This window comes from Typopeltis vanoorti, chromosome 4 (assembly GCF_054136105.1).
Source record: "Typopeltis vanoorti isolate ZY-2024b chromosome 4, IOZ_Tvanoo_1.0, whole genome shotgun sequence".
In the NCBI taxonomy this organism is placed as follows: Eukaryota; Metazoa; Arthropoda; class Arachnida; order Uropygi; family Thelyphonidae; genus Typopeltis; species Typopeltis vanoorti.
In genome coordinates, this window is record NC_143552.1 from 159,956,653 (window position 1) to 159,975,529 (window position 18,877).

The 18,877-nt window shown below is 34.8% G+C and overlaps 1 protein-coding gene across 2 annotated transcripts in view; it reads left to right on the forward strand.

Moving 5' to 3' along the window:
• Positions 1-18,877, forward strand: part of LOC150107797 (huntingtin-interacting protein 1-like) — a 632,881-nt gene that overhangs the window by 311,469 nt on the left and 302,535 nt on the right. For both annotated transcript variants that reach the window (XM_090392055.1, XM_090392056.1), the window contains one exon: positions 4,550-4,639. In XM_090392055.1, the coding sequence (XP_090248181.1) occupies positions 4,550-4,639 (90 nt within the window). The remainder of the gene's footprint in view (positions 1-4,549; positions 4,640-18,877) is intronic.

Consider the following 18,877-nt stretch of genomic DNA (forward strand, 5'->3'; position numbering starts at 1 on the left):
GAGTAGAGCTCTCATAGTACCATCTATTAAAAAAAAAAAAAAAAAAAAAAAAATTGAATAAAGCTAAATGTCAAAATTACAGAGGAATTTCTCTATTAAGTTCCAGATAAGATTTATGCAACCATACTTGAAAAGTGGTTGAGAAAGATTGTGGACAAGAAATTTGGATAAGAACAGCCTGGGTTCAGGCGAAATGGAGGTTGTCAAAATATATCATCTTTGTGAAAGGCATATAACAAGGTGCCAGGATAAATTAAAGATACCAAGAAATTATATACTTGGTTTAGTCCTTTATCCAGGTGTAAGCAAAGTTTGCACCAGAAGTATTTTCAGGACTCGGGCAGCTCGTATAAAGAAGCTAATGACTTCACATCACTTGCCTTAGTATCCCACACACACATTCTTATGGACATGTATAATGCTATGCATTATGGGAAGGGTCACAACTCAGACCGGTTTCGACCTCTATTGAGGTCTCATCAGTGAGAACCAGATCCAGAGGTGATACTAAGGTTGAAGTAATGCAGAAGACATCTTTTGGCTACTCGTATATGAAAATATGACTTCTGCATTACTTCAACCTTAGTATCACCTCTGGGTCTGGCTTCCACTGATGAGACCTTAATAAAGGTCGAAACCAGTCTGGGTAGTGACCCTTCCCATAATATGTAGCGTTATACATGTTAGTAAGGATGTGTGCTTTACATTATGGGATACTAAGGCAAGTGATGTGAATTCATTAACTTCTTTATCCAAGTTGCCCCAGTCATGAAAATACTTCAGGTGCAAACTTTGTTTGCTTTTATCTGGATAAAGGATTAAACCAAGTATATTATTTCTTGATATCTTTAATTTATAGTATAACCAAGTAAAAAAACTTCCAACAAGGTTCCAGGGGAAAAGCTTTTCAAAATACTTAAATTGTATGGGAAAATGGAATATTATACAGAGTATCTTCACTTATCTGCAGGTTCTCTATCTGCGGTTTCAGTTTTCGGCGGTCAACCCTAGTCCAAAAATATCAAATGAAAAATTCCAAAAATAAACAATTTATAATTACATCGGCAAAGTGGATATTAGATCTGTTTCAAAGCCGATTGTTTGTAGAAACTATGAAGGTTTCACAATTTGACCTGAGAGCTTACGAGAATACAATCCTCCATCCCCGAGTTGCCTTGCTACTTAGTCAAGTAGGGCAATCTAAGATAACACGGGGATGCCTTGTAAGCTCTCAGGTCAACTTGCGAAACTTTCAGAGTTTTTACAAACATTCAGCTTTGAAATAATGTTGGATCTAATATCCACTTTGCCTATGTAATTTTACATCACCAAAATGAAGCCGTATGGCTCTTTCTTTTAGTAATAGACAATTCATAAGTTTTAAATTGCCTTCTATTCTGAGTAGTTCTCTGTTATCAGATTGACTGTCACATTATCTCAGTGCTTGTGTTCAAGTAATCCTCATTTTACTTAATAATGATCCCAAAGTGCAAGAGGTAGTGATGCTGCAGTTCAGACATGACAAAGAAAAGCCATGAAGTGCTTAATTTTAAGTGAAAAAGGTGAAAGTTCTTGACTTCATAAAATAATAAATAAATAATAAGTGTATGCTGGGATTGCTAAGATTCCATTCGCATTCAGATAACTTTTATTACAATATGTTCTTGTAATTGTTCTATTTTATTATTAGTTATTGTTGTTAATTTCTTACTGTGCCTAATTTATAAATTAAACTTTATCATTGGTATGTATAGGGAAAAACATTGTATATATAGGGTTTGGTACTATCCACGTGGTGTCTTGGAACGTATCCCCTTCAGATAAGGGGGGGGGGAGGGACTACTGTACATAATCTATATTTAAGTTGTAAGTCAGAATTGAAGGAAATACAGGAAGTTGGTTTGACATAAAATCAGGAGTAACACAAAGATGCACTAATCTCCACTGTTATTCATTATCTTTATGGATCACATTATGAAAGAAAGTGGCATCATGCCTGATATTGGCATTCGAGATGCCAAACTTAGCTCTTTGCTTTTTGCAGATGTTGTAGTACTCCTAATCACACCTAGTACAAGTCTCTAGGATTCTCTTGAACAACAGCTGTAACAAGTTTGGCATATAATCACACCTAGTACAAGTCTCCAGGATTCTCTTGAACAACAGCTGTAACAAGTTTGGCATGAAAATCAGCAATAATAAGACCAAAAATTAGAAAATGGGTAGGAGCATAGAAAACTTCAGCTGCATTCTGAATGGAGATCCTATAGAACAAATAAAATATTTAAGCTAATTAGCAACAGCTTTTAGTGAAGATGGCAGGTTAAATCTGGAAATAGATAACAGAATAAGCAAAGCTAGTGTGGTGGGTAGCTAGCTGAATAAATTTATATGGAATAAGAGAGAAATTAGCCCAAAATCCAACCTAGCAGTATACAAGACAGTGTTCAAAGTTTTTCCACTTGGTTTTGTTATAAATTAAAGATGCCAAGAAATTATATTCTTGGTTTCATCCTTTATCCAAGTGTAAGCAAACAGTGTTTGCACATGAAGCAACTTTGTGATAGGGCAACTCATACTTAGACGCTAATGACTTGACATCAATTGCTTTAGTATCCCATAATGCAATGCACATATCCTTAGACGTGTGCGATGCTATGTATTATTATGGGAAGGGGTTCAACCTTAATTGAGGTGTCATTGGTGCGAGCCAGACCCAAAAGTGATATGCAGGCTGAAGTAATGCAGAAGTCATATTTCTATATACAAGTAGCCAAAAGGTGTCTCTGGATTAGAGGTAAATGCTGAAAGTTTTTTCCACTTGGTTATATTATAAATTAAAGATGCCAGGAAATTATATTCTTGGTTTCATCCTTTATCCAAGCCCTTCCCATAATGAATAGTATTATCCATGTATGCACTAAGGCTATTGATGTGAAGTCATTAGCCTCTGAGACCAAAGGTATGTGTTCTGAGAAAAATGCATTAATAACAGAATCATATTAAAAATGAAGATATTAGAAAGCACTTTGACATTATTAGCATTCAAGAATATGCCAGCAAAGATAATCTAAGGTGGTATGGCCACTTAAATAGAATGGGTTAGGAAAGGCTAACAAAACAGGTTTTGAATGCCAAGATGGCAAGAAAATACCCAGAGGAAGACCATATATGTGTGTTCACAGAAATCTACTGTGCAGTTATTAACATGTTTAAAATAGTATCTCTTTCTAAACTTGTATCTCAGCAAATTTGTGCATTTTTGTCTAGTTTGCTAAGTCTTATGGAAATCTTAAAAATGTTGCAAAAGGGAGTAACTGAGGTCATTTCAGACTATAGAATCTAAGGTTTGTGGTTAGTTTGAGGTAAGTTGCAGGAAATATAGTGATAAGCAAGATGTCTTGTTTATTGAGATTTGCCTGGCAAACAGATGTTAGTGGAAATTTTTTCAGTGTGTGTGTGGAAGAGATACCAATAAGATGTCATCTTAGAAAATTGCCTAATGATGTGGTAACAAAAGGTGTGAAAGTTATTTAATTTTTTTTTTTTTTCCATCAACACAGGAGTGAGTGATTATAAGCTGTTTCCTGAGTGTGATGAATCAGTATGACATGATATAGTAGGAATTGTGGCAGTCAGGCTAAACCTCCTGCAATGATTCTTTTGACTTCATTGGGGAATATGTTGCAATATTTTTTCTCCAAATTGTACATATACTTAAATTGAGATTTGAATAGTAAGATTATATTTCTTAGTAATGACTTAGTTTATTGAAAAGGAATATCTGATTCATATGTATGTGCTTATGTTTAACTTACCATACCTTCAGTTATTATATATTTCATCTTACTTGTTTTATTTTATTTTTTAAATTGTTCCCTTCATTAATTTTTGGCACCAAGAGAGGTATAAATTTATGATATCCATGCGGGTACTTTCACAACTTTATACCCAGAACTGGTTAATTATATGTTTATATTTGAACCATTATTATGTTTGTTCATAGAACTGTTATTCAAGTCTTGATTGTTGTGCATCTTTTGAATGCTGTATGTTCTTGAATATCCTGCACACCAATTAAAAAAAAAATCAAAAATCAATCTGTCAAAAATTACTTTGTGGTTAACTATAACTTTTACTGGTTTCATTTCCATGCATGGTTGTCATTGCTTCCTCTGCTTAAGATGACTAAGGAGATGCAATTTACAGTTTCAGTGCCGACTGATTAGAAATCACACTGCCAGTGAGAAATATGTTATCAGAAAGCTTTTCTTTACCTGAATTGGAAAACAATTTCAAATATGTCAGTAAGAAGAGGCAGTTAGAATTTTAATACTGCAATTATATACTAATGTACCCAACATGTGGGCTATTACTTATGTTAAATTATGGAAGTTAGTTTATATTCTTTTTTTTTTTCTTTCTTCCTTCAAAATGGAGAAGCAGCTTATTCAAAAACATGGGCATATTAAAGAAAATATAGTATTGCATAGCTACCATTGTTGTTAAGTTAAATGAATTTTCATGGTGTGCTTGTTTTTGTTACTAGAAAGTATCCTTTCTGAAGCAGAGCAGATCATTCAGATGTCTTTGGATGAATATGAAAATCCAGTTTTCATGTCAGTAACTTGCACCCCTGGTGAGTATTATTGTTAGATAGTGTTGTTTATATAATTAGATTGTATATTTTTTTCTTTGGAGTGCATTTGAAGATGCTTTGTTCCAGTAAATTATAGTTTTCATAAGAATTATTTAATCAAAGTAAATGAATGGCATAGTTGGTAATGTATCATAATGTGGTGTGTGCCACGATAAGTCCTTGGACTCCAGGAATGTGTCAAATGATAAAATATCAGAAGGGCAGTGATAATGATGGTGAATGGTGAATCACTTCTTACAATAAAATATTACTATTGTCTGTTTTATGCTTCTGCTAACTCATCATTTCCAAAAGTGGAAATATAGTGAAATTGAAAAGTAAAATTTGTGTGTGTGTGTGTGTGTGTGTGTGTGTGTGTAGTGGCAGTTCGGATTTCAGTGCTATGATTATATACTTTTATACAGGACTGTTTACAAGTATAAATGCATAATGAGATGAATGGAACTTATATAACTTATGTGACTTTTTTTAATATATGATGCATTCAATAAAATCATGAACATTGGAATGTGGCAATGAATAGTGCATTGTAATTGCATTTTAATATCACAGATGAATGCATAGATTTCAGGGCAAATACAGCAATAAAACAATAAGGTGCATTATTGTGGGTAAGGTAAAAGAGAATGTAAATAGGGGGAAAGGGAGTGACTACAGGGAGAAAATGGTGGTGATAAAAACAGTACTCACTTTCATGATCACATTACTGATCATGAAAGTGAGAATAAGACAGGCAAAAATGCAGTTATGAATGATCAGAATGTGAATGAAATGTATGGCAATGGCTGAAGTAGGAAAAAGTGCAGTGAATGAAATTAGGGGAAGGGTTGATTAGGCTAAGGAACAATTTTAAAAGTGTGCAAGATGAAAAAGAATGTTAGAAGACATTAGGGAATGGAAGTGAGAGAGTAACAGAAAGGAATGCTAATGTAAATATTGAAACCAGTGGAAGTGTTTTCCATGATGGAGCCATTGTAAAGTGTATTTGAGGTAGTAGAGAGGAGGTTAGGATTGCAGGATATGATTGTGTTAGCTTGCAGGGAAGTATAAATGAAATAGCATGAGGTTTGTGAATGTCGTTTGCAGAAGAGAAACAGAAGTGTAAAAGATGAAGGTAAATTCTAAAGATACTGAGGAATGGTGGTAGTAACTGAGGAAACAAGCAATTATAGTAAACAATATGATGTCTAGAATGTGCTAAAAAAGAAAGGGTAAAAATTTGTGGATAACTGGGAAGTGTCTGAATGAAATGTATGATACAGCAGAAAGCCATCTGGGGAGAGGAATAGTGAATAGTTCAAAAGATTGTTAAGTAAACATTCATGTTGTATCAGGGAGAAATAGGGGTCTGTAAATAGCACTATCATCGAGAGTGCTCAGGAGAAAATGACAGTCTGCACTTGAAAAAGGGATATCACCTGAAGTGGCGTCGTATATGCTAAAAACTAAAATTAAGTACCTTCAGTGAAGAAAGAACAAGTGATGCGAGAAACTAGAGAATGGATGGTTTGACTAAGACTAATAATGGAATAGGTAAAGATAACATCGGTAGTTTCACATATAAATTTAACTATAAAAATGTTTTTATATTTGTGTGTGTGAATCAGAGGAATTGGTTTGCTAGCAACAGTCGTGAGTGCTTTGCTTTTTCAGGAATTAAGTTTAAGGAGAGATATGACAGGTGTTGTGTGAATAATAGTTAGTGCGGATCTCCTGTGATGACTAAAGAAATTCGAGAATTATTATGTATAATGAAGAGGAGTTTGTTGTATTGCATTGGTTGGTCCTAAAATTGCAGACACAAATGAGACATGGTGACATAGAAGTATCAGTTGACAGGAATAAAATATGAATGATATAGCATTTTCAGAAAGGATGTAAAAGAAATATGGGGAAATGCCAGCTGATGAATTGTGTGCTGTCAGAGTAAGATTCAAGAGGACTGCACTATTAATGTCTTTAAGACTGTATGGTGTGAAGTCAGGGTAAACAGGATCTGGCAAGCTTTGGTATAGGATCACAAATGTTGAGGAGAGAAATTACAAGATGGTTAGCCAAATAAAATCAGTAGCAAGCAGATGTTCACCATGAGAAAATTTAATCATGAGAACATAATTCATTTTTATAGGAAAGTAACACGAAATAGAGGAAAACTGACTTTCACTTAGGACCATTTCTTAGTATAGCATGTAATAGAATGTAATAGAGGAAATGAGAAAATGTTGGACTTGGTGATTTTCTTCAACTCATCCATCCCTTTGGACAGGTACATTCCCCTGATTAGACAAATGACAAATTAATGCAGCTGGCACATCATGCCTCTGTTGCATCTCTTAAGGGCAAGTATGTATGTATGGCTGTGTTTGTAGGACCAGTTTGCCTGTTCTGAGGGACAAAAAATCCGAGTTTCCAGGAGGGGAACCCTCTATCTACATATCACACTGAAAAACTCACCATTTCATTGAAAAGATCTGGTCAAGACTCTTTGCATCATAGGCAGGATTCAAACCTTGGTCTTTCCAACCAAAGAGCTCGTCTATACCAACTAAGCTATGGAGGCTCAGAATGCTATAGTAAATGAAGAGTCTTTGTTTCCTCTGGTGAGTGAGTGAGCAAGCAAGAATATAGTTTTTCCATGGGAGGTGGGCAGAAAGTTACATGGCCCAGTGATGAGATAGGTTATGTAGAACTACAGAGCATGGTATTATGATTACAGCAGTGCCTGTAAAATGATATAAGGTCATTTCACAACTGCCATGTTTAGGCTACATTCTTAGAGTTAAGACAAAACAGGTGTAAAATGCATTTTACAATGAAATAAGGCACGAATCACACAGGAAGAAAGTGTTCTGAGAAAGAGATATAGTCAGTGGTTTGCATGCAGGACAAAACATAAGCAAGAAAACTGGCAAGTTTAGTAAGCAAGGAGAAAATGTATGTAAAAAGAAGCTGGCATTGCAAGCTGTGTGTTCTAAAAGTTCTTTAATTCTGCAGTAAAAGAGAGGGTATATATATTGAGAATAACCCTGTTTTCCAAGCATTTTATTAGAGTGATAACAATAAAGAGTATAGTTTAATATTCATAGAACACAAGAACGATGTACCAAAACATTATTTGTAAAACACTCAGCAAAATTTCTTTACAGTACAAAAATTACTATCAGAAAGTATATTTTTCTCCAGAAAATGCTGAATTCCTTATTTTCATTTTTTTTTAAAACATGTAAAAGAACAAAGTTATGTGTAAAAGTAGCACAATGTAATATCACAAAAGTGGCACAATGTAATAGAGATCATTGAGGAAGCTTATCACTGATATAAAGAGTGATAGAAAATACTTGTGAAATGTACTGATATATATATATACTAGGGGGGGGGGCTCTGGTGCCTGCGGTGCTCAACCCCCGAGTTCCGGACTGGTAGGCCAGTTCTCCTTGAATTCTGATCACTCGAATTTTGAAGACTCGACACTCAGGGTAGCCCCTGAGTGTCAAGTTTCAAATAACTTGACAAAAAACGTGACACTAAAACGTTACAAAAAAAGGCTTATTTTATATTATAGGGTAGATATATATACAGGTAGTCCTCGAATTACTATATCATTTATATAACTTAAAACGCTGAAAAATGTATAAACTTATATAAACATTTATAAATTATTTATTAGCACATACAAATACATAAATACAAAATTAAGAAAGAAAAATTTAAGAAAAAAATACATAAACACATATCAAAAATGGTGCACTTACTTTAATTTGAAATCCCTTTAAATATTACTTAACATAAACAAAAAAACTTATTAACAGTGTCTTTAATTAAACAGGTGAGTAACTGTCACTTATTTGGATGATATGGTTATTTCTCTCGATTGGGAGTATCTTTTTTAATCAGAAAATTGGTTAATGTTGTCTGTTGTGTTTTTTCCTTCATATATTTCGCAATAACATCTGACTGCTTCTCGAATTTGGCGAAGTGATCAGTGTCTTGATCCATATTTTCGAGTAGCTGAAGTCCTTGATTTAGTTTAGAAAATACTTCAGCTAATCCTTTTACAGTAAATTTTTTTAACGATTTCTCTTCTTCATCTTCCTCGTTATTCCTTTCTTCTTCTACACCTCTTTCGTTTTGGAAAATCAAGTCTTGATCAGTCAGTTCACCTTCTTCGTGATCTGCTAATTCTTCTATATCGGTAATATTTATTTCTAAATACAGTTTTCTTGTAATTTCAACGATTTCTTCACCAATTTGTTCTAACATACTATGCTCATTGTACTCTTCGAGTGTCTCCTGCGATAGTAACTTCTTCCAAATTCCTCGCATACATTGTTCCAATACTTCCTTCCATGAAGTTCCAATGTTCTGGATACATTGGTTAATATTCTAATTTTTCCAAAAATTGCGTAATGTTATAACATCGTTGTCCATTGCTGTTATTGCTTGAGAAAATGTAGTTTTTAGATAATATGTCTTGAATGTAGCAATCGAACCTTGATCCATAGATTGAATCATAGCTCTTGTATTGGGCGGTAGATATATCACATTTATATTTTCATTCAGATCGCCGATGTGAAGAGGATGTCCTGGAGCATCGTCAAGCAGCAGTAGAATTTGAAAAAGGAATGTTTTTTTCAAGACAGTAGACACTCACTTCTGGAATAAAACAATTTAAGAACCAGTCTTCGAATAAAACAATTGTCGTCCAAGCCTTAGGATTACTCCTGTAGTAAACCGGCAATTTATTCTGGTCAATGTTTTTCAAAGCTCTGGGGTTTTGTGAACGGTAAACAAGAAATGGTTTTACTTTAAATGCCTTAAAACCAGGCATCAATGTTGCTTCTCTGTGAATGTAAGTTCGTTCTGGCATTCATTTCCAGAACAGTCTGGTTTCATCTACATTAAAAATCTGCTCTAGCAAATAGCCTTCATCTATTATCATCTCTTTCAGATTTTTCTTGAAAATTTCGGCACTTTCAAAATTGGAACTAGCAGCTTCTCCCGTTATTCATATATTATGTAAGTTAAATCAGCTTTTGAATCGATAAAACCAACCTTTACTAGCATTAAATATATCCTTGTCATATTTATCTTCTTGTTGTTTCCTTAAATTGTCAAATAGGCTACGTGCTTTTGTTTGAATCGTAAACAAACTGAGGGGAATTGTTGTTTCTGTTGATTTGATCATCTATCCATATCATTAAAAGCTTCTTCATTTCATGAATTGGCCCTTCTCTTTTTTTCGTTAAAATTATACATTTCATATTAACTGCCCCTTTAGCTTCCTCCATTATTCTTGATTTATCTTTTATGATTATTGAAGCAGTTGAATGCGATAGTTTTTCTTCTTGTGCTATTTCACTGACTTTCTTTCCTTTGTCATGTGCTTTAATGACCTTCATTTTAACATCTGAACTTAAAAAGCTTCCCTCGCCTTCTTTTTTATGTTGGAATTTTCATCAGTAGTTTTACTTCTCTTACTGGACATGATAGAGTTACGACAAGATACAAAAATTGCAACAAGAGAAAAATGAAAACACTTCAACTGCCGATTAGCAACTAACGTGACAAAGGCTGATAAGTTAGAAGTGGATGAATCGTAGCAGAGGCTATTGCATATTGGTGATATGCTTTGCTTGTTGACTAATGGCGACACTGCAATGCTCATACAAAAGCAATGTGATATATGTATGTATATGCTGGCGCAAAGTTAAATTAGAGAATTTTTAATAATAATAATTTTGGCTGTCGTAAGTACGAATTGTCTTAAGTCGAGGATTACCTGTATACATTCGACTGCATGTGTTAGAAAAGACCATCAAAAACTAGAAAGACACAGCTGGAGCAGATGATATTTAATTATGTATGGTGCTATAAAAGATTCATACTGTTTACACTGCTCAATTCAGAAGGTCACATTTTAAAGGATTGGATAGAAGAGCCCTCATACTGCTCATCTTTAAAGTGGGAAATAAAACAGCATGAGAATTCCAGACTGAGTGATCAAGTTAAGATTTATCTAAGCGTATTCGAGAATAGACCAAGAAAAATTGATGAAGAGATACTCAAAGAACAAATGGAGTTCAAGCCAAATAGTGATGATGATTTGAACTAGATTTTTTAGTTGAACACAAATTGTGAAGAAATCATGAGAATATATCAAGATTTTGAACTTTGTAGATCTGAAAAAACATACACAGGATGTCACTAGAAAAGCCATTCAAAATTCTATTATATGCTGCAAGTGGGACATTATACAAATCTTTAATTTGTATAAAATCTTTAATTTTAAATAATAAATAAATGGAGTACCAGAGCATTTATTTAAATGGGATTTGTAAACCAAACCTCATCATCATCAGTTTTTAGCTTCTTCTTTCTTCCTTCCATCATAGATGATGGAAGGAAGATGACGATGAGGTCAAATGTACTCTTTCTACTTCTCTCTGTCCCTGGGGAGTCCGAACAATTCTGTCCAGTTTGATGTCGCTTGTTGTGATTTGGTTTTCGGGTCCTCTTTTATTTTGTCTATCCATCTTATTCTGGGCTGCCTTTTGGATCTTTTACCTTTCATCATTGTATACAGGGCTTTAGTTGGTAATCTTTCTGTTCCCATTCTGGTCACATGGCCAAACCATCGCAGTCTTCTTTCTTGGATTTTGTCTACTCTTGTTCTTTCTTGGATTTTGTCTACTCTTGTTCTTTCTTGGATTTTGTCTACTCTTGTTATTTCTTATTTTAGTCATTTCTTTATGTCTTCATTTCTTAGTCTATCCAGCAGAGATGCTCCAAGTAATCTTCTTAGCCAACCCATTTCTTCTTCGTCCATGATCTCGTGCTTTTAAGCGTCGAGATTTTGCCAAAGAGGTTTCCATGCCATCCTGTCAAGGCTTGTTGTTTTGCTTCTTTCCAGTTAATTCCCTTCTTTTCCAACTTTTCTTTAATTTCCTTTTGCCAACCTTTCCTGGGTCTGCTTATGTTTCTTTTTCTATTTTCTGGCTTTCGTATACTGTTTTTGCTATTCTCCCATTCGATTAAGATGTCCAACCACCTCATTTGGGCTTGTGTTATGAATTGGTTCAGAGGTGCAACTTGAAGGCTGTCTCTTTTAGTTTGATTTCTTATTCGGTCTGGTCTTGTTTTTTGTGCCACTTTCCTAAGATATTTCATTTCAATTGTTTCTAGTTTATTTGTGTTTCCTGTTGTTAAACACCAAGACTCGCAACTATATGTTAATATAAATTGAAAGCCAAACGGCTTTTCTGGCATCCTTAATAATAATTAAGGAGATACAAATCCCTTGTTGTTCAACTGCCAGTAAGCAAAACTCTAAGATCGAGAACTACGAATCTATGAGTTTCATATATACTGAAAAACTATCAGCGAATCCAAGTGTAAATGACTACTTGGTAGTACAACACCAAGGCAACTCGAAGCAAAGGTGGAGCAAGCTCCCTCACTATCCTTGATATTTTCTCATAATGTAAAAACACAGCCCCTAGGGGATGTAATACTGTAATTACATTATGAGGAGAGGTCACTACCCAGACCGAAAAACTATCGGCAAATCCAAGTGTAAATGACCACTTGGTATTACAACACCAAGGCAACTCGAAGCACAGGCGGAGCAAGCTCCCTTAACCTCAATTTATGTTATAATATGCAAACACACCTTTATGGCATTCGTATAGTAAAGGTATGTAAGTTCTTTTCACTTAAACCTTGTTATCTTCCAGGTCTACCTACTCACTGATGAGACCTCAAAAAAAAAAAAAAGTTGAAACCGGTCTGGGTAGTGACCTCTCCTCATAATGTAATTACAGTATTACATCCCCTAGGGGCTGTGTTTTTACATTATGAGAAAATATCAAGGATAGTGAGGGAGCTTGCTCCACCTCTGCTTCGAGTTGCCTTGGTGTTGTACTACCAAGTGGTCATTTACACTTGGATTCGCCGATAGTTTTTCGGTATATATGAAAGTCATAGATTCGTAGTTAATTTAATGAAGAGTGTACAAAGTTTGGAAGACAATGGGATTGCCTTTGGGTAGTGGCAATTCCTTTGTTTTGACTCTAGTGCTAATCACTTTTCGATTTTAGGAAAAATTTATATTTTTGTGCTGCGCCATCCTAAATTCTAGACAAGAGAGTATCTCAGTATCAGAGAATTAGCGTCCAGAAATGTGCACTATTACTTAATTCCTTGATTAGTTTGCTGAGTACTTAAATCATACAAAACTTATTTCATTTGCATGTCGTAGTTACTCTTATGTCTTAACCTCCACATTAGTTCTGGCTTTTATGAGCGATGCAATAGGATCAAAATCAGGTATGTTGTTAGATTAACAAAAAAAAGACATTTATTCATCAAATCAGACATAGTACAGATATTAAATTCTAGTTTAAAATCAAAATTATCCTTCAAGTTGGATTCAATTACTTAAGCAATACAAATTCACCCTTAACATTACATTACATGCCTCAAAGTCTCAATTGAATCTAAATTAGAGTTTCAACCTATAGCTTAACATTATGGTTGGAATCAACACTTCCTGAGGCTAATGAATTATCAAACTAAATACTCCACAAAGCATGAACAAATTCTATACAACTTTCTTTTCTAGAAAATATGGTTCCCCCCTTTCTCTCCTTGTTTTAGCCCTAAAGTCCTTTCCTTTAATGAAATTTGATTAACTAGAAAGTTCCTTTTACAAACACGAATAATCCCTCTTAGTACTTAAGCTTAATAGAACAAAATTTCAACATTATCAGGGACTCCAGGATTACTTCGCCTTCTTCTTGTTCGACTATGGTGGGCTTGGATATGGCTCTCCTCCTTCAATGTAAGCTATTCTAGCGTGCTGCTATCGGATCAAGTGGTTCAGTATAACTTGTTGGTCTGCGCTGTGTCTTCCACAAGACCGAAGTCTGTACTCCCTGAACTGCTGCTTGACCGGTGGGTTGCCTCACTACATGTCCGCACGCTCCTGCAACTTTCCTTGGGAATCCTGCACTCAAATCTGTAGAACGAAGAAAAAGGAAAAAACCCCAAGCTGGTGCTGCCAAGCCCTATATATCCGAGGTGCGATGTTTTTCTTCCTATGTCACGTTCTTCTTTTTTTTTGCTCTCATCACCTAACTTCTCCAGCACCCAGTGCTGCCTCTTCACCCAGCATGCTACGCCGGAAACTTCCACACGCAATTCAACTGTGGTGCACGTGTTCGCCTCAGGTCTTCAATGCTTAATCTGATTACTTTGCTTGCATTATGACTCAGACAGTTACACATTAACACAAGGTTCACATATTTTTAAGTTCTGGTAAATTTATCAATGACCAACAACAGTAAAACGGATAGAGAAAAATACTTGAATTATAAACGGTGTCATTAATTTACAATCAGCTGTCTGTTCTCTGATGCACAAAAATTAGCTCCGGGAATGTTGTTACTCATTAAATCTGAATGAAATAATTACGAAATAAATTCTCTTTCATTCAGAATTTAACAATTGGATTACCAACATTTTGGAAAAACTGTGCCTTGTATAACATAATAAATTTAAAAGTATGTTTTGAATACATATGGAAACATACAGTTGGAAGTAAAATACTAAAAGTGTATCATCACCGAACAAAGTTTTAATTTTTATTAAACAAATAAAGGTATCATTTTCTGATTTACTGTGGGCAACTGAATTGGTATCTCAGCGCCGTCCCACTGAAATCCCCCTTTTATCTACCCACAGCAAATTTTATGTTATCCCCATTCATCTACCAATACTCATGAAGTAAGCCCCACAGCAACTTTTATTTTCACCATCCTCTGATTCGACATGTGATCTGTTCCATTTGCTAAGTGCATTGTGAGAAGAGGGAAAATGTTGTTCATATCTTACTCCATTCATCATAAAACTGTTAAATTGTGAATGAAGATATTTAATGTTTTAATACCTCATTCACATTTAACATAATCCACCATGTCATAAGCAAGACTTGTAAATATTATTTGTTGTTAGTCTCTTGCTTATAATGTTATTCATATAATTGCTTTGAATTTTGTTTGTTGCTAATTAATTATATAATCTTAAGATATGTAATAATAATGAAAGTACTTTATATAAATATGTCATTCATTATATTTAGTTTCTTCTGTAAAAATTATTATATAAATTGTGATATATCTTTTTTATTTCTGTATGTAAGAGTGATTTTATGTAATTCTTCTGATTGAATTTGATTAGCTGCTGAAGGAGAAATGGAGTTTATTTTAGTTAGCTCGTGCTGAGAACATGAGCTACTGTGTATAAACAGAGAACCCAGTGGATATAAACTGAACTGGTTAGAACCAGATTTTGGCGAGAAGAAGGAACGTAGTTGATTGGAAAACGAAAGTAAGTAAAGGAGAAGCTTTATAGACAGCATAGAGACCGGTTGTGTGTAACAGAAGGGGGAGTTGATATATGCCGTAAATCGACTACGAAAGGACCAGGAATTAATAGGCATTTTGACTTCTATGGGAGTTCTGATACTACGATAAATTCCAAATGGTTAGTGGAAGAATAGTACAGAACCGAAGTTAATACATAGAAGAAAATAAGGAATTAGTAGATAACTAAAACCAAGTGCTTAAAGATTTGTGTATTTCTTTGTGTATAATTCAGTTGTTATAGTGGAAGATTTCTTTAGAATTGTGTTGCCAATAAAATAAAAGTCAACAAGAATTACAACTGTGCCTATGCGAATTCGATGTGTAGAAGCAGTAACCCAGAAAGAGTTGTCCTTTCTGTAACCTGTGAAGCTATAACGGTTAACTCCATCGGATATATTTTGGCCTTAGCTGTGGTGTTATGTCGATTAATGATCAGATGTTAGATGTACTAAAGTATTTTCCCCTCGAAATAATAAGTCTCACGTTCTATTGAATGTTAGCTGACTGAGAAGGAATTTAGAGTAGCCTGTCATATAATTAGTCATTGTGACAATAATAGTGTTAAACTTTTAAGAACTGTTCTCAACTTGATTGACTGAACATAAAGAACTGAAAAATGGATGTTTGATAATTTATGGATTGTAATTATTCTGAATACTTTAAACTGAGCTAATATATTTATGATATGATTCATCTATTATCCAGTTAGATAGAGAGAAATATGTCCAAGAAATACTAATGCTTTATGAATTAACAATTGTTAACATTAGTCATGATCCTCAAACCTAATTGAGAAGTTATTAGTGTCTGAATGTGAATTCTTATAATATTTAAATTGGATAACCTTTTGCAGATAGTCATACTTAAATGTATATATTGTACTTTTCCACATTAAATGTTTTCTTTTGTTGAGTTAAACTTGATGTTTGCCTGATTTGCTTTCATTGCACCGCTCATAAAATTAATCAGACCTTTGCAGAAGCCTTAAATGCTAGTAATAACCTCGGCCTGAAGATAAAGAGATAATATAAGTATAGTTGATGATCAATTCCTCTATATTATTTAGACTAATCTGAATATAGGGTGGCGCAGTATAATATAAAATTCTTTATATTCAGATGAGCATCAATCAACAACTAACCAAGTAAAAACCGGAAATTTAAGAGATAAGATAAGACTAACAAACGAGCATAAATGGAACAGTCAGTGAAGTAGGACAACACAACAGTACTGAATATGAACTTGACATCCATGGATGACATCCATTGTCCTGTCCAAACCATCCCCTGCATACACCCAAAAATTTTATTCAGAACATCCCAAAGCCATTAATGTCCCCCTATCCATCCACACACGCACACACACTACTGGCCGATACGAACCGCCTTATTTCCCTGACAAGTTTTCCGTGATCAGCAAAAAATTTAAGACATCCTGTTATGTGAGGTCCTTCCCAATATCTACAAACAGTCCAACCAATGATGTCAGTCACAAGGTGCCATCCACGTGGTCGGGCACATTTTCCCGACAGCGACCGTATGCCTTATATATCATACGCATATGATTTGTACTAATCGTGTTATGATGGTGGTTTTAATTATATCTGTCCTGTTTTATCCAGAAGCACAACAGTGGTTATCGTATATCTGGCAGATTCATTAATCGTGTGGTGGTTTTATTTATATCCATCCTGTGTGCTTCTTGTATTAATTATGTTGTGATGTGTGTCTGTATGATCCATGCCCATATGGATGTTGTTGTCTGCATGCGACAGATACGGTGTGCTCGGCCGCATATTCCTGCAAACAACCATACGAATTACGGAACTTCGCTAAACGGGATGCAGACAGCTATTTTCCTCGCCAGCAGAGCTGAGCCTCAGAATGACATCACTTTGCGTAACTTTCGTTTCATTCCCAATTTTGTCCGATTTTGGAAATGGATTAATTCCAAAACCAGTAAGAGAATAATCGTAAATTGTAGTCCAAATAAATAATATGATATGATTATGCTACTTACTTTTAATGAGATGGCTCAGCTTCTCGGCCTTTGCAGAATTGCTGGATATCTGTCTCAATATTGCTCAACTTCAGTCGAAGATCGGCAAACACTGAGACGATTTCTGCATTTTGTTTTTATTTGACGGTGCAGTGAAAACCCTTTCTCACAAGGTTGTAGAAAACTGCATGATGACTTTCAATGCTTCTTCAGATAATTCAGGAAATTCACTTCTCACAGAAAGCGAGATCCAGAATCAAGCCAAACCAAGATCACTGAATTGCATTTTGAGCCCACTGTTACTTGAAAGCTCGATTAACTGGTTGAGTTAATCGATCATTCAATTTACTGAGATAATGAAAGGTCGTTCTAGTGATTGTAAGCCTGAAATAGATCTCGCACCCACAGCAAATTCTTATAAAAGTTATTTGGAAAATATGTTTCAAAATTCTGTTTCAGAGTTTTGAGGTGGTCACAAACCCTTTCCAGAAACTCAGAATCAATAAAAATATCATTTTCTACTAAAGAGAATTCCAATGTTGGAAAAGGTGCAAATTGTTTGTCTTTTACATAACTAATGCACAACACCAGTTTTTTTTTTTTTTTTTTTTTCTCTTGAATGCATTTATTTTGTCATAATAGGCGTCAAGAACAGTTAAAGAATTTCCCTGAAGGGAGAGATTTAGTTAATGTAATTTCGAAAAAAATGTCTGAAAGATAGGATAGTATTGATAACCATGCTTCATCAAGAAGGAGTGATGCAAAATTAGAATTACGTTCATTCACAAAAAATAAAACTTCTTGCCTTAACTGAAATGATCTTGTTCGTACTTTGCCCCTGGAAAGCCAGCGAATTTCAGAATGAAGCAAAAGTTGTATATATTCACTGCCCATCATCTCAGAGTACTGAAAATGTTATTTAATAGTTGAGCCTTAATAAAATTAGCTAGCTTTACAGTGTTGTATAGCACAGTTTTAAATTCTGATGCCATTCCTTTGGAGGACCAACCTTTCCCTATATTTTATTTATTTATCGTATGGCTTGTACACATGATTAAAAGGCAGTAAGATATAATACACATGAGTATAGATAAGATACGCATATATGATTAAAAAAAAAAAGTCTTCATTCTGGCAAATACAAATATGAAATTTATGACAAGCATCAGGCAGAAGATTAGTCATATTTTAACATTTAGGTTTTTGATCCAGTTGATTGCTTCTGGGGATAGGTCAAAGATATCCTTAAAGTCACCTGGATATGCTGTCAGCTTGCATTCTTGTACTATATGGTAAATGGTTTGGGTCTCGGCTCCACAGGGACAGTGGGGATTTGATATCTTACCCCACTTTGAAAGTAAGTCTCTGCATACACCATGGCCTATACGAATCCTGTTAGCCGTCGTCCATATATTCCTGGGTAGGTCAAATCCAGATGGTTTTTGGAAGATGTTTATGTGATTGTGAACTTCAGATGATACCGCGTGGGACCACAGTAGATCCCACCTACTCACCATACTGTCATTCTGGCTAAGAAGATTACGGGTAGTTTTTATGGTAGGTCTTCTGGATTTTAGTCTATTAGATAAAGCATCTGGAATAAATTCGTGTATCAGGAGATTTTGGTTATTTAAAATTCTTTTATATTCACGAAGCAAGGCTTCCTGTCGTCGCAGTTCCGGAGGCGCAATATGGCTCAAAGTGGGGAGCCATTGTAAGAGTGTACTCCTAATGCAACCTGTTATTAAATGCAGAGTGGAGTTAAGTTGAGCATCTAGTTTATTGACATGGTAAC